General features: G+C 36.6%; 1 protein-coding gene across 1 annotated transcript in view; it reads left to right on the top strand.

The window, feature by feature from the left end:
• The first annotated feature begins 8,737 nt into the window (after positions 1-8,737).
• fbp (fructose-1,6-bisphosphatase) overlaps positions 8,738-24,113 on the top strand; it is a 66,061-nt gene continuing 50,685 nt past the window's right edge. Inside the window, exon 1 of the mRNA XM_081734094.1 lies at positions 8,738-9,085. Coding sequence (XP_081590220.1) covers positions 8,910-9,085 — 176 coding nt within the window. The 5' untranslated portion in view covers positions 8,738-8,909. The remainder of the gene's footprint in view (positions 9,086-24,113) is intronic.

Genomic DNA, 24,113 nt, shown 5'->3' with positions numbered 1-24,113 from the left:
CGCATGTGTCAACCGAAGCCCAAGATGCGAGATTAGTAAACGAAGCCCGGTTAGACCCACTAAGGACGTCTAGACAGCTAAGGGAAGTTTCTCTCTATCCTGGTAGTAAGCATACAGCTCTGCGAAGGCTTCGTCATGCTGGGTTATGTGGCCGTGTTGCTGCCGTGAAGGAAAAACTCTCAGACGACCACAAAATTTACCGTCTCGCGTTTGCACAGGTGAATGTGGGTCTCAATTGGGAAAACGTAGTTTTCTCAGATGAATCCATATTCACAACATCAAAGGAGGGACGCCGTTTTGTGTATCGTCCGAGAGGCACCCGATATGACCATGGATATGTGGCTGATTGCAATCGCAGTGGCCATGTATCTATTTTATGTTGGGGTTGGATTTCCAGTCGCGGAGCAGGACAGTTTCATAGAATTGAAGGACATCTGGACAATGCTCAGTACTTAGACATTATCAGTAATATCATGGTGCTATCTGTACGAGTATTTCAGCCTGATGGTGTAATTCAGTTCCAGCAATACCAGTCGCCAATACATACTTCCCGTGTGATTCAGGAATGGTTCGCAGGGCACCCTGAGATTGATTTAATCGACTGGCCGCTCGTGGAGCAGACCTCAATCTCATGGAAAATATGTGGGCAGAAGTGAAGCGTATTCTAAGGGAAAGTTGGCCTGAGGCAGATCCACCAAGAACTCAGAATGACCTGTGACATCTTGTTTCCGAAGCATGGCTGGAGGTAGGGAAAGGAGATAGATTTGTCACCCATGTAATAGATTCCATGCCCAGAAGAATGGAGCGTGTAATAAATTCAGAAGGGTCTTGGACACAATATTAATGTCCCCGCCTTAACTACCGAAAACAGCCCTTTTCAGGGCTACCTAAACGCTTCTGAAAATATTTCTAGAAGTAAACCACTCCTTGTATCCGATTTCTGTGCAATCCTACTAACAAAAGAATGATAATTAGCTGTAGGCTTTGAACTCAAGACCTCTTTATTGGCAAGTCCGTACTCTACCAGTGAGCTAACATGAACACGCAAACCCAACCTGAACAAAAACACGACTTTCTATTTCTGGTATTCGATGACAATGATGCTCATATACTTGGCAAATGTTGTATTCAACTTGGGATATTCCGCAACACACACACACACACACACATAAACAAAGCGAAAGAGAGAGAGAGAGAGAGATGAATATACAAAAGCATATTCAACGTATTCGAATGAGACTCTAAGTAACGACATTCCGTTCTAAAGAGAGTTTGTGTTTCTTCCCGTGACGTTAAGGGGATCGGGAAAAGTTATGTGTCTTGAAGCAGGATACGACTTTGGATACTCTGTTTATACACTTTGTATATCCGAAGGAATATATTGTATTTCACGAATGTAAATGACATGCTGTAATGAGAATATTGAGAAGTTACATCTGTATGACAAATAGATGCAAATAAATACACTACATAACTTATTTATTCCTATTAAATGATTTTCCTAACTTGTATTTACATCCTTATATATAATACCGACCTACTGTGAAAATTATCTCAGATGTTATATTTTAAACATAATAATTACTATTTTCTGCAATGATTATGTTATATATACAGAACTTATGTATTCTAATGTAATTATTTTATATAATTTTTCATGCATTGCAGAAAATATAATTTAAAAAAAATGATTAACCTAGACGGGATTCGAACTCTCAACCTTATGATTTGAAATCCGACAGCTTACCAATGAGCTAACACAATGACTTCTAGAACTATGCTTCTAGCGATGTATAACGGATCTCAAGATAATTATGACATTCATATCCATTACAAACGCTGTTTCTGTTCTACTTTGACTTTCATTTTAGTACTCAGGCGATAATTATGTTCTATTTCTTAACTTTGAGCATTCTTTTATATATGGAAAGATTCTTTAACGTATTTAAATGTTCCATTACGTATGGAGAGCTAAATGACAAACAAGCATGTGCTGACATTAAAAAAAAAAAAAAAAAAAAAAGGTTTCAAAATATTGTATCCTTAAGTATTTCAATCAATGTTGCTTTTTTAAACACTTGGTAACAAGTCTTATTATATTTAAAAGAAGAAAAACACATCTGCAAACTTTTTCCCGATTGCAAAGGCTGTCTTGGAGGTTCGAACCTGGCTTACTTTTTCCCGAAGATACCCGAAGCTGGACTTAAAAATTTTTTGCCTCAAAACACCAATAAAGAATGCGCTCAACCTTTTTGAGACAAGGTGTACATAGCACAAGATTGATATTCTATATATTATATGTTTTTTGTTGCTATGACGACTTACAAAACATGTCATATCACTATCACAACAGAACACCAATCATAATAACAGAATTTTCTTCTTCTTCCTTTCAAACAGCTTGTGCATATTTTAAAACCACATTTTGCCCGTAAATACAAGTTATTATATAAAAATTACATAATATCCTTACACAGTATGGCATTGTTATTGAGAAATTCATTTATATTATGAAATATAAACAAAATATGAACCGTTTTTTGAGAAAATATCATTTTTTAAATTGTCATCTTATAGTAAACTACTCTTATATTATGGGTAGAAAGAAATTATAAAAAAACCCTGGAGAATTACATAAAAACTTTATGATTTATGCAGAGTCGTTTTCACGTACAATTAGGATCATACTAAAAGTCTGACTACTGCAGGAAACATATGTTAGTCGAACTCTTTAGTATGGCACTAGTATTAGTCGAACGACGAAAATTTTCAAAATAGGAACCGAAGATCTGGTGAGGTAAATAACATACAAGACTGTGCTCAAGATTGTGCTGTTCAATGCAACCTAATCGAATCTTTTGATAATGTAACTTGAGCTAAAGTTATGGCGCCCGACAAATTAGTTTTTGTTTTGTTTCACTTTGAATATTGTTCTGATTTCATTGTAATTCATATTTCTGAATTCTATGGAATTACATCTAATCAAATTTATATTACCTATGCCCTAATAAATGAAATAGGTTATGTTGTATTTCAGCTTATACCAATTTTATTAACAAGTATAAATGGAATTGAGTTAAAGAATCTATTTAGGGCCTAAAAATAACCAACAAACGTACCACATTTTGAATATCTTCTTATCGTCGGTAATTTTATAGACTTAAAAATAAAATTGATTATGAAATAAATATAAAAATGATATTGAGATAAAATGAAAATGATATGTTATTTTATGAATTGTAATTTTTATATATATGAGGGTTATTCAAAAGCTAAGGCAACTTGCATACGAAATGTCTAATGGTCCAGGATTCTTTCTTTAATTGTGACCAATGTAAAGAAGTCTCATAATTCGGGAGCCATTATACAGCGATAATGTATATTTCTTATATACTTTTAAGTATCATTTTTATTTACGGGCAAAATGAGCTATTTAAAAGGCACATGCTATCAAGTAGAAGAAGAAGAAATTACATAAAGAAATAATTTAAATATTTTGTATTATATGTTGTCGTTGCTATGACGATTTGTTTATCTGTTTAATGTCGTTGCTATGGTAACAAAAAGAATAGATGTAACGAAGAAGCGTCTTATGTAATCTGAATGTATAATATTTTAATGTGGCGAATGAGATATAAGTTGAAGGATAATAATGTATATTTGAAGTTCATAACTGTGTTGAGGTATTCTAGATAATCTTGTGTATTGCATAAATATTTAGTATCAGGGAATATGTAACGTAGCTGACGAAAGAATTAACGTTACAATATAATAATATTCTAAATACTATTAAATATCTTGAGGGGCAACAAACAGCGCACGATATTTGGTGGTTCGCGTGCTCTTGTTAACTGCACAAGGCGACGCCACTGGTTGAATAATGGAGAACACCATGGTTTTGCTTCAGTTGACTACACTGTCAATTTCAGAGTGGGATTTGCGTTGTTTCTACAGATTAATTACATTTCTCTCTTCCTCTGTTGTCTCCTTTCCTTTACGCTCCATTTTACTTGTGAAGGCATAGGAGTATACCACAACTGCGAGCTGCTGTTGAGAGGCACAGTCAGGGCCGGCGCTAGCAGTTTTGCCGCCCTGGGCGGTACTTTCAAATGCCGCCTCTATAATCCGCAAACCTTATTTTGACAGGGGACGTTCAGGCATTAAGAAAAAGTAAGATACCCTATTTAAAAATATGAATGAAAAGGAAAAGTAAACAAAAAATTAAACTACCTCTCTTGAATGCTTACGAAATATTTAAATGACTCCATACATGACACAATATTCAGTATGATCGATTTCACTGTACGTGATATACAGCAGGGCATACAGAAAATTATATATATATATATATATATATATATATATATATATATATATATATATATATATATATATATATATATATATATATATATATATATAAATATATATGCTTTAGTCCGACTAGGAATTTTAATTTTTAAGCTTAGTTTATATCAAAAGGTGTTTCCAACAATGTGGAGCATAAATATAATATAGGGCTAGTGAATCAGATATTACGGCAAAAGTAAGTGATTAGCCTAAGCCTTATAGCGTACTAAAATACAATAGAAATACACAAATTTTACATATCTTAATTGAAACAACTTTTCTCGCTTTGATATGATCAAATTCCTTTATCACATTCGCGTATCCAATGTTTCGGCCAATTCGTGTTCCATTGATATCATCACTAGACCACCTAAGCGTGTTTCAGATATGGAAGAACGTAGACAGTTTTTAATAAGCTTAGAGTAAGTTTCGAGAAACTTCTTTCTCTACTTGCCACTATTACTGGTAAGGTAAACAAAATCATAAGTGCAACACTGACATTGGGAGCAAAGTCATATTCCTTAATTAATTTTGGTCTCTTTTGTTGAACTTTTAGGCTTAAATTATAGCCGATAATAGTTTCAGTTCGTGTTTCAATTCTTCGCGCATTAAAACGCAGGCACTTTTCAGACAAAAGTTCAGGTGGCATACCTTTCAGATTACTTATATCGTAAATAAAATCGAAATACTCGCTGTGATCTTTAAGTTGCCCAAACCTTTTTCTTAAAGCTAACACAATGACGTCCAAAACTTTGTAATAAAAATCGATCTTGTATTTTGTTTTGCGGATCTTCAATAGCTTCATCCTCAGCCTCGTACTGAAACTGTCTCTTCTTCTTTCGACTTCGAGCATGTACTGTATTACCTATCCGTGGATAATCCATATCTAATACTGATGGCAACTCTATCGCATCAACTAAGGTTGAAACTATGCATAATTTCTGCTCGTCTCAAAAGTATTTAGATATATTTTGAAGAAAAAAAAAACTACATCCGAAACATGAGAATCAATGCTTTGGAGACTTTTGCTTACTGTGTTTATGTGGAGTGAAAAGTCATACCAGATAACGAGTGAGCAAAGAAAGTAAAGCCACGCAGCTGGTTTGCTATACATAGAGAATCGCAGGCGACCATTCTGTTTGTTCTATTGTCATTACTTATTTGAAGTAAGGCATCATAAACCTCTCCTATTTGATATCTAAGTAGAGTTAGAGCATCAATTCGGCTCTCCCACCGTGTGGTGTTGAATAGTTTTAAAGTGAGGCTGCTAATATGTTCCTTTAATATGGCCCAACATTGAACTGAAGCAGAAAAGGAGTCATAAACTTTTTTTTTATCTATATAAAAAATGAAACGGTGGACTGAGGTGTTCTGGTTGCATTGTTAACAACAAAGTTTAGTAAAGGAATATAAAAGGCTTGGGAATTTATTTTAATATTCTCTTCTGAATACCTGAATGTTTGCTTTTCATATTGGAACCATTGTCACATCTTTGACCCTTCTTGTCTTCGATAGGAAGTTCATTTCCTTTAGCTGTTTAATTATTACTTCTGCCAGTCTTAGACCAGTGGTGTCTGTTATTGGTACGAAACCAAGAAAGTGTTCGCAAATTTTTACAAAGCACTCTTCATTACTGTATGTAATTTGTACGAAACGATTGTTGTCATTTGCTCTGTACCAGATATAATGGTGTAGAGTTTAGTATTATACTATAATATGTTGCAGCTCTCAACAAAGACAGTATTTTACTTTCAATTCACTCACTAAGAATTGGAATAATTTCATTTTGAACATCTTTTCCTTAGTAATGGTGGTATTTATTTTGTCGTTACATGGTTCTTTTAATGTGTTCGGCCATGACACTGTCAATCTTATATTGCTTAAATTTAAAACAATTATATATAACGTGTTCTCTAAAATATATATTGTTGATAAGATATGAAGAATTTGTAAATTGGTTAAAAACTCGCTGCTAGAACCTAAATGTCTCTAGGTGTTGTAGGCTAGAACCTCCTGTCTCAAGTGGGATTGCACCTTTTGCATACTTGTAGTGGAGCGTTAGAATATTGCTGAATAGAATATATATAGTAAGATTATTCATGGCTTTGGATTGATTGTTTTAACAAAAGAGACACTGACCAAAGCTTTAAAACCCACTTTATTTTAAATTATAATTTGTAACTGTAACTGTATTTTCATCTGTATTTTCATTATATCTGTATTTTCATTTATTTTCGAAGTCTGAAAAAGGATGTTACAAATTATAATTTATAATAAAGTGGGTTTTAAGCTTCGGTCAGTGTCGCTTTTGTGAAAATATCTATCTATCTATCTATCTTTCTATCTATCTATCTATCTATCTATCTATCTATCTATCTATCTATCTATATATATATATATATATATATATATATATATATATATATATATATATATATAAGACACTTCATTGATTGATTGATTGAATAGGGGATTTAATGGGAACGTCAGCATCAAGGCTATATGTCCCCGTCACGATTTAAACGGTTGCTCGCGAATAAAACATGTAAAGAGAAACAGGTTAAAAGATTAGAGCGCAATAAACAAAAGTGCTGCTAAATAAAAGGAGAAATGAAAAAGAAAATAAAAGAATAAATAAAGTAAAACAGATAAGAACAATATATAGAAAAACAATAAAAGCTAACAGAAATTAAAAATTTAGCAGCAATATAAAGACACTTGATAATCTTATCCGCCCTATTTGAAAATCTTATCTACGCCGTTGCAAGGGAAATCTTAAACGAGATACATGTAGCTAGTAGTTTGATCATTAAAAATGAGGGGGAATGATTTGAATTTCCTGAGTGAATATTTTCCTGAATGTGAGTGAATTAAGTTTAATTACATTCTCAGGTGAACAAAATTTTATTTTTCCATGTGGGCCTATTACGAACCATTATATTTTTATACTATTCTTTTCTTTTCCAAATTTTGCCGCCCACTAGACGTGCCGCCCTGGGCGGTGGCACGCTTCGACCCCCCTCGCGCCGGCCCTGGGCACAGTATGAATACAACAGGTGTGTGGTAGAGACATAAAGCTTGCATCCAATCATGTGATTCTCTACTCGTTTGGGTGCATTCGAAAACTTGTTTTCCCCTAAGCAGAGGTAAACGTGTGGGGGAATGCGGGGGAACGTCGTCCCCCACTTCCATAGAATATCGATGGCATCACCCCACTTCCTAAAAAAATTACAATGGGCAAAGATAGACAAGGGGCACTGTGTGACATCATGCGTCCCCCTACCTTTTCAGATACACTTTTACCCCTGCCTCTAAGTGGTACCGCAGGATAAAATTACAGTAAAATTTAACACAGTATAGATTATGTACTACATACTGTACATGCATTACGATATTTTATATATAATTTCGGAGACACACAATGGTAACGTTTATGTGTTTACATATTCAACACTACTGAGTAAATATTGCATTGTTTGTAGCATATACAATGTAAAATATTACACTATTTGAATACTTCTGTCGACCTCTGTATACTGGCTATATAATTATGCAATGTGAGTTCGTTGTTATGCCTTCAAAGTGAAAATCACTGGAAGGTCCTAAAACAGGGGGGCAAAGCTGCGACTGTTGAGATGACTTCCCTCTTCTAGAACTCTAGAGCAGCTCCTGATCCGAACGTTACTCAGGTTTATATATGAGGCATTGGAGTGCGAGCAGAGTTTTAAGACTCTGACCACACTCAATGAAAGCGAACTCACGAGTCATGTACGAGACGCGCTTGCTCGTAGCTACGGGTCAGACAAATAAAACCATGTAGAATGTAGAATTTTTTTTTTTTTTTTTCGTGAAACATTCACGAACAACAATCAAGTAGAAAAATCAAGATCAAGTAGAGAAATCAAGTTAATCCTTATTCCACTCACTATCAGCGATATTAAAAATAAGCCTATTCTTTGGTAGACTAATCAGGAACTTTGCCCGCAGCTATTCAAGAGGTCCACGTGCCAAGTACCTTTTAAATGGAGATAGCTGTTCTTTACAGACGAGCTATGGTAACTGTAGAAAAAAATAAAAAAAAAAAATAATAATGTAATGTTACATCAACCAGTTTTATTGTTGCTCTCGAGAGACTTAAACTGTCACACTCACACACACATTCATATATATATGAATGTGTGTGTGAGTGTGACAGTTTAAAGTATATATAAAGTGTGCTGTCGAAAGATTCTACTGAATTTTTCATAGCCACACGTATGGAAATTTACGGATTTCATTAAACAAACTCGAGTTGTTGCTATGGACGCTCTCTCCGGCAAATGATAACTCCAACTCAAAGGTCATCGATGACGGAAAAAACAGAAAGAAAAAAAAGACTACCGGCGTGACGAGGAAGCAACAGTTCATTTCATACAGACACCAGACAGTCCTCGAGTGGCAACGCAGGAAGGATAGCTGCGTGAGTGTATAGTGTGTTCAAACGTGCTTAGGGATTCACAGAACATTTCCGATCTTTTAACTTTATTACTTAGTGAAGTTTAGAGTTAATAGAAATCAGTATGACGTCCACTGAACGTGTAATGGACACAAACTGCATGACGCTGACTCGGTTTGTTCTAGCGGAGCAGAAAAAAATTCCTAATGCTACAGGTGATCTCACTCAGTTACTTAACAGCATTCAATCGGCCGTGAAAGCAGTAAGCTCGGCGGTGAGGAAGGCTGGGATAGCAAAATTGTAAGTGTTCTTCATCAAGCATAGACGTAGCTAGTAAAATGGTATATGACTATTTTTTCATTTCTTCAGCTGTCATAAATTCTAAAATTTTCTTATATGTAGTTCTTCAATTTATTGAAATATCATTTTATCTAATATTCAATGTAATTAAAACCCAGTACATTAACAAGTGAGAAGATTACAGTGATAAGTGAGTAAGCTTTGATATTTAAGTTTTTGTTCCTCTGTCATCGGAAATCGAACCCGGTGTTACGTGCACCAAAAACACCCACTAGACCAGTGCGCAGTGCTTAAAGTGACATCAGATGAGGTGACGGTATGGAACAAATATGACCACTTAGAGCAGTAATTAGGGATAGGCACGAGCGAGTTTTCTTCGAAATTCGACTCGACTCGAAACAGATCTTTGAGCTCGACTCGAGAACTCGGCTCGAAAAATTTCCTCCAACTCACTCGAGCTTCGAGTCGAGTCGAGCCAAATTCTGTGTGTAGTTTTAAGTACTCTCTTCAAGTATCCAACATAGACAATATAAATATTCTATTATCAATGATACAATTTACTAATCTATAATTATTATTATTATTATTATTATTATTATTATTATTATTATTATTATTATTATTATTATTACACCGTGTATAAACATGAAAGATAGGTGGTTTGTATCTGAATACTAAAAACGAGTTGACTGCCGACATCGCTAGTCCTGAAGTCTAGGAGGCAAGGACATCATTCACGAGTTTCTGGATTTGAGTTCCGGAGAAGCAAATACTCGGGCTCGAGCCTGAAATTATTAAAAGTGATAGGGTGCAGGCCAAACATGTTTAAAACTGCTCGGCCCGGGTTTAGGGTTGTCAACGGCTCGGCTCAAAGCTCATTCAGTATCGAGCCGAACTGAGAAGTGAGCCGATCCAACAATTCACCCAACAGAGGCGGCTCGAGCCGATGGCTTATTCCAACCGCGCCGGCTCGAGCTCATGGCCCACCTGAGCAGAACCTAACCGAGCTGATGGTTCACACCAACCGAGCCGACTCGCGCTATCGGGTTAGTCAAGCCGAGTCGAATCGAGCCGATCGACTATTTCAACCGAGCCAGTTCGAGCCAATGGCTCGCCCAAGCCGAGTCAAAACGAATTGGTGGCTCATCACAACCAAGCCGGTTCAAGCCATCTGTACAATTGAGCCGAGCCGATGGCTCATCCAAACCGAGCTGGCTCGAGCTGTTCGCTCAGTTGAATTAAGCCGAATTGGTTGACATCACAACCCGGTCGAGCTTCTGCTTGGGCTCAAAATTCAACCGTGCAGGTCTCAGCTTTGATGGTAAAAACTACAGTATATACTTATATTGATGCTCACAACATTTGAGGCTGCCTCATTATAAAAAGCTATTGTCTTCTTGTTATCGAGACGAAACGAGATGTGAGCAGTGTCCCCTGTCGTGAGCAACACTAAAAGTATTCCACATTACTGCTTACATTTCTCATGGCTGTCACTTTCCAGGCTAATCAGGCCATGATTTCGAAACGAGCTGAACGAGAGAGCCATATATAAAACTCGACTCGACTCGAAACTTGATCTCAAAACCAATGACTCGCCTCGGAACTCTACTCGAAAAAATTACATTTGATCCGACTCGAATTTGAGTCAAGTTTGATATGAGTCGAGTTTTAGCTCGACTAGTGCCCATCCCTAGCAGTAATTTTGACAGAACCCTAAATAGCATCTCTACTCCTGACATTTTTGCACCATTTTCGAATTTAAAAATCTATAGAAAGAGAGACAGAGAGTGAGTGAGTGAGGACTGATATGTAAATGTTTATGCTCCCCACTATCATCAATCCAATAGAAATAGATATTTATAAATCAATGAATATTGTTTTCCGTTGTATTTCATTGTATTGTATTCCATTCAATAATATGAAAACTTTGAATTATGCTAATCATCACAATATTCGATAAATAATTACCAGCACGTACCGTAATATAAATCCAGTGAACAGAAAAATGTTTTGTGCAGCCAGTTTACGATGTGAAAAATGAATTTTCTGTCAGCTCAAAGTGCAAAATTCTGTTAATTTCTACATAAGTGTGGACCTCTAAAAATATAAAAAACACATTGTACAGTCCGTAGCAAAAAAGCTACAACATGAGCATATAAGTATATTGTGAAACTACGCCTAACAGCGCAGGGAATCAACGTAACGTCTAAGTGGCACGAATCACGCCAGGAGAAACCTCGGCGTCGTCCCATGCACACTTATTTTGGAGCAAAAGACTTCGTCCTTTCACAATAAACTTACATGCTCATGTTGCAGGTTTTTTGCTGCGGACTGTACATAGGCCTACTTTAGAACACGAATAGAATATTTAAACTATTTTTACCAATCTGCCTTCTGACCCTTAAGTCACAGTATCTACCATAGTTTCTTATAAGGTCCATATTCCTTCTTTTCACGTTGTGTTATCTTAAAAGATGTCAATTGACAGTTCTGTAGTCTGCACTGCGCCTTTCTTTTCGTAACCAAGACAACATACGGCTCAGGATTAAACACGCGTAGAAGGTACATTTTTTGTACACGCAAACTACAATTTAAATCAGTTATTTTACCGGTATGCAATACCGGCCTATTTTCTAACTTTCGGATGCATAACCGGCTCACTTTAAGCACTGCCAGTGCGGAGGGCTTTTATACTTCGTACTCTTTATGCAGTAGTTTTATCACCTATATGCCGTTTGTAGCTTTTATTGTGAGCGAACGGTATCGTGTTCGCTCCATCTGTAAAAGGTTCCGACTGTTTCCACATGTGAGGGGGGGGGGGTCGGTGGCTCAGTCGTAGAGCGTTCACCGCCGGTGCTTGGGGGTCCCTGGTTCGATCCCAGCTCGCGCCGTGTGAACTTTGTGGTGGACAAACACCGTGCTCGTGGTTTTTTTCGGGGTTCTCTCGTTTCCTCCCGGGGCCGCGGTGGCTCAGTGGTAGAGCGTTCACCTCTGGTGCTTGGGGTCCCGGGTTCGATCCCAGCCCCCGCCAAGTGAACTTTGTGGTGGACAAACACCGCGTGCGTGGGTTTTCTCGGGATTCTCCCGTTTCCTCCCACTTTCTTCATTCCACCATTTCATTCATTACTCATCATCACCGTCTCCTTTAGCCCAACCGGCATAACTGTGGGACGTAAAACTCAAAGATTTCATTTCATTTTTTTTCGTTTCCTCCCACTTTCTTCATTCCACCCTTTCAGTCATCTCTCTCATCATCACCGTCTCCTTTAGCCTAACCGGCATAACTGTGGGACGTAAAGCCTAAAGATTTTATTTTCTTTGTTTCCACATGCCACTAATTTTCATATTTCTTTTTTAATGCAAAATTATTAAATCGTTGCTGGAATGTACTTGAAATAATTATACATTCTAATTTTTATTTTTCCCTTGACGCAGTAACTAATGTCTCTAGCATGTTAGAATTGACAAGGTATATTATGCTTGAAGGTCTAAATTTGTGTCAAAAATATGGGGTAATTATGAAAGGGTTAGTATTTGAATTAAGAGACAGTGTTCCAATTCTTATTTCTTTTAAACACAGTTCATATTAATGACGACACTAGAGAGATAGCAAGAGGGCGAATGTCTACCGCTGACTTCGCGTGCCCCTCCCCCAGACATGTATTGTAATGTAAGTCAAGTATACTATTATTTTTGGTATACAAGAAACGGTAAAGGGTTTCCCCTCCAAAAATAAACTTTTCTGCTCCTCTGATGGCCCTTCCCCTCCGAACAAATTAAAGCTGTTTCGTCAGTGACAATTGTCTTTTAGGACAGGTTGATCATTTGCAACAAATTTAGAGGTTCCCATACGCAATGGTTCTCAGCTAATTTCTTCCTCTTGTTATAGAAATAATGGACTGTAATTGTACCCATAAATTCTTATTCTTTATCCCCTTGTCCTTCCACACAATCTACCAATAGTTATTCAGAGTAGAATTTCTTCACTAGTGATGACCTTTATTAAAAATTATCTCTAAGTATATTCTTCTTTTCTTTTTTATACTTTATGTCCTCTTTGATTTTCCATTCCACGCAACTACGATTACATTGTTCTCAACATACACATTTCGAAGTTTTTTTTTTTTCGAGGTTCCTCGTAGCATTATTATCTTCAATACGAGAGTCTTGGGTTCGAGACTCACTTCTTATACAGCCACAGCGCTAAAAGAGAAAGTTACCAATTCCAAACCAACCAATTTAGTAGTTTCTCATTGCATTTTCTTAATGTCCAGGTTTCTTCTTTGTATTACAGTACCATATTTGTATCCATAAAAATAATGATCGGGGGTGGCTCGGTCACAAAAATGACTGCCTTCCAAATTGATACGGAGAAAAATAATTTTACAAACTAATGGTTGTGAACATTTATTCCTGTTTATGAATTAGGAACAACTCAACACAAATTTAACTATTTTAATGTGGTGTCCGCAACCAGAAGCGTCAGATTTTGTTTGGGGGGATAAGACCCTTTGAAATAAGTTAAATTTCGCGTTTTTCTCTATTTTGCGACTATTCTATTGATAAAATCTATATAAATCTCAAACTCGGGGGGGGGGGGCAAATGACTCCCCTGTCCGCAATCCTGATTTATATCCACAAGAGATATCGCAACATAACGTAAGTAACAATGCTTGATGTTATCCTCTGTTCATGTGTTCTGGTTTGGTTCTTTGTAGTGTCCGCTGCTACCACAGAACAGCTATTTAGACGCCTGGCTTTGCATAAAATGCAATCACACATTTTTCCTAACTGCCAATTCTTTCGTTATCTATGTCCCTGCGGCGACCGGGAGGAAGAAATTGGTTGGATCTAGCCTGTAAGCGTGTTGATCGCGCACTGGATGAAAGGAAGGGAAGATAAACTTGGAAGATGGAATTGTTTCCCGGTTCTCGCTGGAGAAAGACTAACTTAATTGTTTCCCGGTTCTCGCTGGAGAAGACTAACTTAATTGTTTCAAGATCGACAGAGCTCCACATTAGGTTTTCGGTGCGGCGTTCCTACGTATAACAAATTATTATTATTATGAAGGAAAGAAATTAATACTTTGTTAATGCTCTTTACGATTTCGGAATTTAAGAACACACGATGAATGAGTACTTTATTTATTTATTTTGAACATTTAAGAAATGACTGATTACACTTGAATTACATTTTAAATTGAGTTACCTGTGATATATTACTGTGAAGGATTCATGTGGAACCACAGACAAAACATGTAATACCTATACATATAAAATACAAATAGAGAAAAGCAAAACGTCTAAATATAAATTTCCAAATTTTACACAGAAATAGGCTACAAAAACACAATTTTCTCTCTCTCTCTCTCTCTCTCTCTTTTTTTTTTTTTGGTTAGTCTAAAGGTCAGAATAATCATGATTTTGGTAAATTGTTAAGTCAAATTGGGTAAGTTTATGACGAGGAACACCACAGAGATATCGTGGGTCAATGAAAACTTCACCCATGATCCACTGACTCCAACCCACCGTTACTCACTGCACCCACGACCCACTCTGACCTACCAGTACCGTGACCTACTCCGACTCAGTGTCGGACTGGACAGGTTGGCAAGGCGGAAATTTCCGCCTGCGCCCACCCTCTTATAGCGCTCCTTTGTCACAATAAAATAGGCTTATAGTTGTATTGAACTAAAAAAAAAAAATCGTCTTTATAATAAATGGCAAATAACAGTTATTGCATGTTTGTGTAGATTATTGAAAGGCTATAAACTGTCAAGTCGCCGTGCTCCCTTCGTAGCGGATGGCAGCACTGCAAAATGTCCTAAATGATATGAATCGACTCGGTATGATATAGTACTATCACGTGTGGCCTTGTGACTGGTGTATGGCTCATTCTGTAGTTGCGTTATTTGACTGCGGTAGAGTTACAGTACTAGCAGGGGCGGATCCAGAGGGGGCAATCAATCCCCCAGAAAAGGGAAACTTTCTTATTTTATATATATAAATAAAACCTATTCCAAAGTTTGATGCCCTTTAAAGCAGCAGTATGACAACGGACCGCCCCCCCCCCGAAGTCGGTCCTGGATCCGCCCCCTGAGTACTAGCGTGGAGACTCAACGTAAGCGGTACCTGCACGTTCCCAAGTAGGAAAGTAGATCTTAATAAAGGCAAGAATATTGTGTGTTATTGTTTACAATGTAATTTATACCGGTAATGTTTGGATGCAAACAAATGAAAAGAAATATACGAGTCACGAAATAGTTAAAAGGCGTCAGACGTTTGGAGTAACACGGTGGTGGGCGAAATATAAGTCGATTTCAGTCGTATTCTGTAAGAACGACGATTCTTTTTATATCAAGAAGCAGTTAATCAGTGTACTGCAGGAAATAAGTACATCTAGTGACTTTGTTGGAAATACAGACAGAGCAAGAAGTTTACGAGACAAATGATCAGTGGCGAGGCGTAATCCCACAAGTAGGGTAGGCCCGATAAGCTAATATTTCAATTTAACTCCACTACAAATATTTTGAAGTGCAGTTCATATGTTCTTCTCTCTGGAATTTGCAGAGGGAATGAGGGGAATTTCCTCCTCACTTAATGTTTTCATTTCCTGCAAATTTGAAAATGGAGGGAGGAAGAGAAAAAGAAAGTACATCCTTACAGTTAGCTGTCAAATAATTGGATAAGCGTTTGTTAATTATGTCTCCTACTTTAAAGTAAGTGCAATACTGCATTTAATTAATGCATTACGTGATAATGACCACTAGAAATGTTAATGCTCAGAGGCAAATTCATTTTGAATCATCGCAAGATATTTAGTATTGTATTCTATGCAGTGGCATATTTAAGAGGGTAGCTTCAATGCTTAAACACTCACAGAAATTTTATCGCATTATTTTTTTATTGAAATGAAATGAAGTTTGTGAGTTTTACGTCCCACAGTTATGCCGGCTAGGTTAAAGGAAACGGTGATGATGAGAAATGAATGAAATGGTGGAATGAAGAAAGTGGGAGGAAACGGAAGAACCCCAAGGAAACCCACGCATATGGTGTTTGTCCACCACAAAGTTCACTTGGCGGGAGCAGGGTTTGAACACGTGACCCCATGCACTAGAGGTGAACGCTCTACTAGTAAATCACCGCGGTCCCTTGGCAATTTTTTATTGTTTGAGATATATATATATATATATATATATATATATATATATATATATATATATTACCGAAAACATCGAAATGTTGAAGTATTGATTTTATTTTATAAGAAATCAATGATAAAGAAAATATACGATAGAAAACAGGGTAGGCCCAGCCTCAGAGCTTCATAGTACGCCTGCAAATGATTGACATTCGAATCAAAACTCAAAAGACACACGATCTTTACACAGAATTAGTTGAGCTTTTAACACCTTATAGATTGGCGAAGTGATCAGATTAGCAAAATATTTTAATGATGTTTGGACAGTGGCTTCGTTTTATGTCAAGTTAATGGGAAACTTGAAGCTTTGACTATGCCATTTCACACGTAAAAACAATTATAATACTACTACTACCAGAATGCCTGTTCTTCGGGACACCAAAACTGTCACCAATCAACTTAGGGACCAAAAAAACTGAATTCGATACTACTATCGTCATTTTCAATTATTTTTACATGTACTCCTAAGGGGGGGGGGGTGATTAATGGGGGCTGAATTTTGATTTAAACGGCATTGCAAGTGTCACTGCGTCACAGTGACCCTGAAAACGACGGATTCGATACTAATATCGAGCATTTTCAAATATGTTCCCCTCTCGTAAGTTCCACCGTCAAAGTGAAAGTATAAAAACATCCCAGGCCCAAACTTCATCTATGTGGAAAATTTGATCGAGATCGGTCGGGTGGTTCAAGAGTTATTAAATCCCTTTCATTTATATAGTTTTTGCCTTTGAAAATATATCGTAATCCATGAAATCCATGAAGTTGTTGAATTCCAGTGGAAGAATAACTAATATTTACTTTCTTTTTTTCTTTTTAGTCATTTCTCTTGCAACTGATTATACGTACAAAATATAAATAAATGATAAGGATATGCCTGAGATGCTAAATACTATTACAAAAGTAATAAAGTTTGTGACCCTGATTATTTTTTATCGGCTTCAATGTTTTTTTTTATTTATTTTTTTTAGCCACACCTCCATGTTATAGGTTGAAAGTTTATCTATATTTGCACGTAAGCGATAACAATATCCGTAATATTCCTTGGCTATTTTCCACATATGTCATACTTCATAAACTCGATATCTAAAACGTCAATACGTAACACACAGCTTTGTCACTTCGTACTTTGAGCTCTTTACGAGAGAGAGGAAATCCGCAGTAAGGTCATTGCACAATACAAAATTGATATGAGAGAAGTGCAATCATCCGGAAACTTTGTCCTCTGCAGTGTGAGCAAGTATTATGTTGGTTGGTGCGATTAAAATGTCCGTGTTTCACAGGCAAACTAAACAAATAATGAAAAAAATACCTGGTTAATGAAAGTAGTTTTCGGCTGTGTCCACAAACTTTTGCCATCACTCAGCCAATGATTGGATTCCAAGACAAAAGGAATCTCTAAGTTTGTTGTGCGAGAAAGTCCTCAACTGAATGTTGCACCTCTAGGACATCCGGGACTTCTTCTCTGCCAAGAAATAATCGAGATAGCGGAATTAGTAGCAGTAGTTGGCGGGAGAGACGTCAGGAGAATATGGTAGATGAGAAAGGGTTTCATACCGTAACTCATGGAGGGTTTGTACAATATTTTGAGCGCAGTCAGCGACGCAACTAGGATAGTTGTCGCCCGCGTCAAGAATTCGCCTTAGAGCCCCCCACCCCAACAACTAAACCAAAACGCTCTCCGACTACACCTGATATTGGCATCACACAGTAATTCTTCTATTCTATTTTTTCTTCAAGTGGTAAAAAGCTTGATTTCAAAATTGAAGTACATTATTTAATTTTAGTACAAGATAAAACACCAACTAATTAGTATTTGATTGCCAAATAATTTGAGAGTAGCATGCTCGACATATTCGTACAGTCTTATCATAATAAATGCAATTCACAATGTTTTTGCAATTATATTCGGATGTGCTTATGTGTAGAATGAATAAACAGTCCGTTGCTTTAGAATAGAATATTTAATTATGACAAACAGTCAAACTGTTGTCTCGGGTACTAGACCTATACTCGGACATTTTGCAAGTCTTTTAAATCGATGTAAGTTCAATGAAATCACAAAAAACAGGAACTAAAATTTACCTTTGCGGACTCTTTTGGCTGCAAAGGTTTTTACAATGTCCTCAAAAGATAGCTTTGAAGCTAACTTATGCTCTCCGGATATGATCCTAAGTTGCTGAGTCGTTATTGTCCTGTTATAAGTTATTGAGGTATTTTTTAATTATCTTTAGTTTGTTAAAACTCTTTTCGTTGCCTTATAGTGAAAATGAATATTTGCCCAGTTTTGCGCCCCTCAATCCGGCGCCCGGGGCAGAAACTCTGTTTGCCCCTCCCCTTTAGTTACGTCACTGTCAACAGCACACTATCGTTCAAGATGAGAACACAATGTGTGTTGACCATTCTGGATACTGTGGTTAAGATTGCAATGCAATGCTGCCTCGCAGAAGAAAGACATGATGAAGTATTCTTACTACAGCCCACCACCTCAGCAACACCTGCGGGCTAAGGTATAGTTTTGGAAACTCTCCTAAATGTTGATCGCCATGCTACCACTGTCATAACTCATAACAAATTTTTAATTTTGAAAATATCCGCAATTTAAGGGGAGTGGTTCTATGTACCCGTCCCAAAATTTGGGAGTGGATCAACGAACCCATTGCAGAAATTTAAATGATCCCTAGGTCATTGACTCTCGGTTCTGAGAGGGGCCATTGGGGTAAAATCGTCCATATGTTTATCTATACTACTGATCACCTCTGGTGCTATCTTTTTTTTTGTGTGTGTGTGTGTCAGAAGTGACAATCTGATTCAAGAAACATTCCCGGTTATTCCGCACGCTCAGAAAACTGCACACTTCAAATCGCAATTCTTATTAAACCGGTGTCGACTCAAGTAGTGCTCACGTATCCAACTATCTCACCTAACCAGTTGCGCGGAGCTGCCGAATGGGATTTTTGACGAATTTGTTGGCCGTGTGACTCATTTTTCCAGTTATTACTACCACAAAATTTCACAAACTAACGGCGTGCTCAAATGTTCTCTTGATATTTTCCATACCCAGATGTGCATAATATTCCAGTTTGAACTAGGAAAGGAAAATAACTCGCGATTATATTCTCCATAGTGCACTTTCAGATGACCAAGTTGAACAGTACACTGTTTCCAGACTAACAGCACCTTAGCCTGTTTTCTAAATATATATAGATTTTTGTCTTATGTACAGTGGGCCACAGAAATTCTCGATGTACAAAGTCCGTGAGTTAGGCAACCCAACTAAAGCCTGCTCCAAGATCAATTACGCCTGGTAGAGTAGCTAGAACAGCAGCATGAAGTTGCCACACCTGTTAAAAGAACAAATCGAAAAGTGTTCTTGTGCAGGAGTGAGGAGAAACGCTGGCTGACGAAATGACAAAAGGGAGTCTTTGGATACTTGTACTCACAGTAAACAGCACAATACCAGAAAAAAAATATACGGACACCAGAGGCCCCGATGAGTAGATAACAGTCAGGGGACTTAAATAATCTTATAATTAACTCAAATGAGGGATTATAAACAAGTTAACTTACTTCAAATGACTATACATATATACGTATCAAATAATAAACGGATAAATTATGCGGTATATGTAGTACGATATTTTCAAGTAAACACAAAGTCTTGCGCTGAGGTTTGAAACTAGTGTTGTAAAAAAACGGTTTTTTTTCTGTGAAGTTTTTTTTTCAATAAAAAACATCGTTCTTTTTCACGTTTTTTTTCAAATGTCTGTTTTTTTTCTGGCAGCTATTATTTGTTGATGTATGTTGAAGATTATTGAAATAATTAATAGAACTTGAGTCGAAGCCCTCGTAACTTACAAATCGTTTATTTCCTTGTACATATACGAGCAAAATCGTGTGATTATTCCTTTCGGACCCAGATCATTTTTGGCGTTTTCATACTTTGTCAGTTAGTGACGTATTCCTCAAAAACCATTTACCCTATTGATATGGTTAAGACCTTGTTTTTTAGAAAAGGAATGTGGCTATTTTTTGGTGTACGTTACATTGCAGTGTTGCGAGCGGGTGGGAAATTACTGAGGGAAATGTAGGGGTGAAAATTTACAAAAAATCCCTAACCGAAATTCAAGATTTTTTGTATCTAGCACCACTGTTGTCATATGGGTCTAACTCACCTAAAAAGATTCTTTGGTGCGTTGACAAGGTACAGTGAAACCTGAAGTCGCTGGCTTTCATTCAAAGAGAGAAAGAAAAAAATCTGTTTCCATACACATGAAATTTTGACACTTTTTACGCCTCAAAAGCAAAAATCAACAGATATGCCGACGCTACAGCTTCTCTAATTATCCTATTTGAAACTTTTTATGGTGTGTTCTGTAGGCTAAAGAGAAGGCTTTCAGGTAGTGGCACATTTGTTCCAACGTAGCGAGCAAGAGGGAAATAATAGAGGGGAAAGGGAAATTTGCCGAATTTTTCACTTACAATCGGGAATTAATTGTTTTGGCTGGAAACATTGCCATAAAACATACGTAAACTATCTGATTATAAACCTTGGTACCCTAAGAAGGTATCCTACAAGTATCATTGCGATATCTAACAAAGTAAACATGAAATTTTAAAAAAAATCTCATTCTAACTCAGAAATGCACAATTTTCTTACCATTTACAGAACATGGTTTATTATAAGCCACAACTGTACTTCCCCTAATTATTCTACCAAAACTTTTTATGGTGCGCTGTGTCGGCTAAGGACGAGGCTTTCAGACAGTGGTACGTTTGTTCGAATGTAGCCAACAAGAGGGAAATAATAGAGACAAAAAGGAAATTTTTCCAAAATTTCCTCCTAAAATCGGAAATTAAAATTTTCTGTAGCTGGCAACAATGCTAGCAGTCACACACAAACTATCTTAAAAGAAACTTTGGTATCCCTATTATATACCCTACAAGTATTGTGACGATATCCAATAAAGTAAGCAGATCATTAAAAAATATTTCAGTCTACGTAAAAAAATCAATTATCTTTCCACTTAAAGAACAAGGTCTACTGTAAACCTCAACTGTACTTCCCCTAACTATCATATTGAAACTTTCTATACTGTGTTGTGAAGGGCAAAGACAAGACTTTCAGATACTGGTACTTTTGTTCCTATGTAGTCAACAAGAGGGATATAGTAGACAAAACAGTAATTTTCCCCTAACATCTTGAATTAAAATTTTCCGTAGCTGGCAACACTGCTACCAGACAGACGAAAACTATCTTAAAATAATTACTGGTACATTACTAATATATCCTACAAGTATCATGGCGATATTTAAGAAACAATGCTTTTAATTACCAAAAATATATTTCGATAAACAGAAAAGTAGGGAAAATCAAAAGTTAGAACCTAAATCCGAATTTTTCGTGCGTCCCCTAATTACTCCACTGTAACGATATGTACCCGAGTTTGTTCAGTAAGAACAAATGTTCGACTGGCGTAAGTTGACTTGCATTGGGACGTATAGGTAGGTTTATAACAAAAATTTTGAATTTTTGGCCCAAATTTAAGGAGATTTTAATTTCCGTAGTTGGCAACACTGCGCGCAAGCCCATGCAATTGATGTCAACAATTAGGTATCCATCCGACGTATCTATCTGACAAGTCTTAAGGAGGTCTCTCTACAACGAATGAAGCTACAGGGGAAAAGTAATAAAGAAAATTCGAAAATTCTTGAATTTTTGACGGGTGAAATTTGAGAAGGAAATTCGACACACAGAAGAAGAAGAAACTAAAATGATAAACTATGGACCAACCATATTTGGCAAAACAATATATATCGATATCTTAATTAGTGACCATACAGGGGCGGATTAAAAAAGTTACACACGCGTATGTGCCACTTTGGCCATGTGGGTCCGAAAGGGTTACGAGTGTACATTTAATTACATTTTTTTGACTACTAACTTGTGTTGTTGTAGTAATTATAGTCTTGACTAATAATAATATCGTTGTTGTAAACAATCATAATCTCTCCTTTTTACATCTTAGTTCCAATACTGATGCTGAGAAATTCAGGGTGTTTCAAAATGAATATCGGGGAATTAAGTCTTCGTAGTACTTATTACATTTTACGCACAATTATAAATACATCAAATAAAAAAACACCTCAAACAGTTTTTGCTTCAAGTGTTCGATGTGAGCTTCATTCGTCACATGGCACACATTGAGTCAATAGGTGAGAAAGGCCCATAAACTTTCCGCCATATGGCACAAAACATTCAATTCATACAGACGGTTGCACTGTAACTACAGATTCAGTCTTTGCAAGGTTATTGTGCTGCCAAAATGTCTTGAGCCGTGGCAAAAATGCGAACTAAAGCTCACACCCTCACCCACCCACGCGTTGAGTCAATAAGGGTTCAGCTGTTGCTAAGCGAGAAAAAGCGAGTGGAATTCCTTCAGCCGATAGCAGCGCTTGCAACGGAAGACTAGGGATCAAGTCAATGTGGCATTAGTATAAAACACACAAAGCTGTCTGGTCTCTAGTCTCCATCTTTGCTACTTGCTCTTTCTAACGGCAGACAGAGGAAACAATGCATGGCATGCGTGTGTACAAAACTGTTTGAGTTGCTCTTTTATTTGATAATACTTATAATTGTAAGTTAATTGTAATAGATACTATAAAGTTTCAAAACCCTAATATTCATTTTGAAACACCCTGCATTACTTCAAATTATGTTATCCTATATCCATGTCTTGTATGTACACTCATGTCCAAAATTATTGTTCCAAGTCTATAAATATGTTGTTCTAGGAATATAATTTGATAACGAATCCGCCTAGTATTTCTTATAATGTTAGTATGTGTATAATCGGAAAAGACATGTATGTGGCAAATTTCATGTCAAAACAGCAGTAAATAAGAACAATAAAACGAAAATGAAACTTTCTTGTCCATTTAGCAACATTTTATTTTACTCTTTCTCATTTTCGTATTTATAATTCTTTTCCTTTGAAATTTATCATAAATATACATTTTCAGATTATACACACAGCATCAGTATTAAAAGTACCCTGCAAAATCATTAACAAATTATATTCTTACAAGAAGACAGTTATAGATATGCAACAATCATTTTGGACATGAGTGTACATATCATCGGGCCTGCCCTAGGCAATTTGTCGCCCGCGCAATGATGTAATTTGCCGCCTCCCTCTTTCTCCAGAAAGAACAAATCTTAAAAGTCACGATTTTAAGTATGCTACTCTAGCATGAACAACGAAAGGGAGGGAAACTACACCCGCACTCAGAAAGGCTTAAATACTTACTACAAATACAATATTGTTGTGTCTGTTTTTTCCTTTAAATATTAATCTATTATGTTAGTGAAAGATAAAGCAAATACATCTGAAAGATGGTAATCCATTTTATAGAATTCAATATCGAGTTTCAATCTCAACATATCAGTTTGCAATTATAGTGCAACTAGCTCTTTTACCTTTATTTCTTGATTTTCCTTCTACATCTGATATTTTTTTTAAAAAAAAGTGTTTCCACCTTCAATGATAACGATCCTATTTGCGACAAAGACAAGAGAAGCTCTGCTAACTAACCAAAGGGGGCAGGCATTCGAGAATTGAGTTCCTGTATTTGACAACAATCAAGCAGTATATTCTGGGATTTATTTTACCATTTGCTTTAGCACTGATCATGAGACTTAAACTAATGAGACCTAAACATAATTTATGAATGTAGTATTCAAATAGAAGGTCAGCTTAGTAAATTTAGCTACCATGATCATGAAGTCTGTCTCCAACAAGAAATATTTATTTTAAATAAAATACTT

This window comes from Thermobia domestica, chromosome 12 (assembly GCF_964235325.1).
Source record: "Thermobia domestica chromosome 12, izTheDome1.hap1.1, whole genome shotgun sequence".
NCBI classification, from domain to species: domain Eukaryota; kingdom Metazoa; phylum Arthropoda; class Insecta; order Zygentoma; family Lepismatidae; genus Thermobia; species Thermobia domestica.
This window is presented reverse-complemented; position numbering and strand designations above follow the sequence as displayed.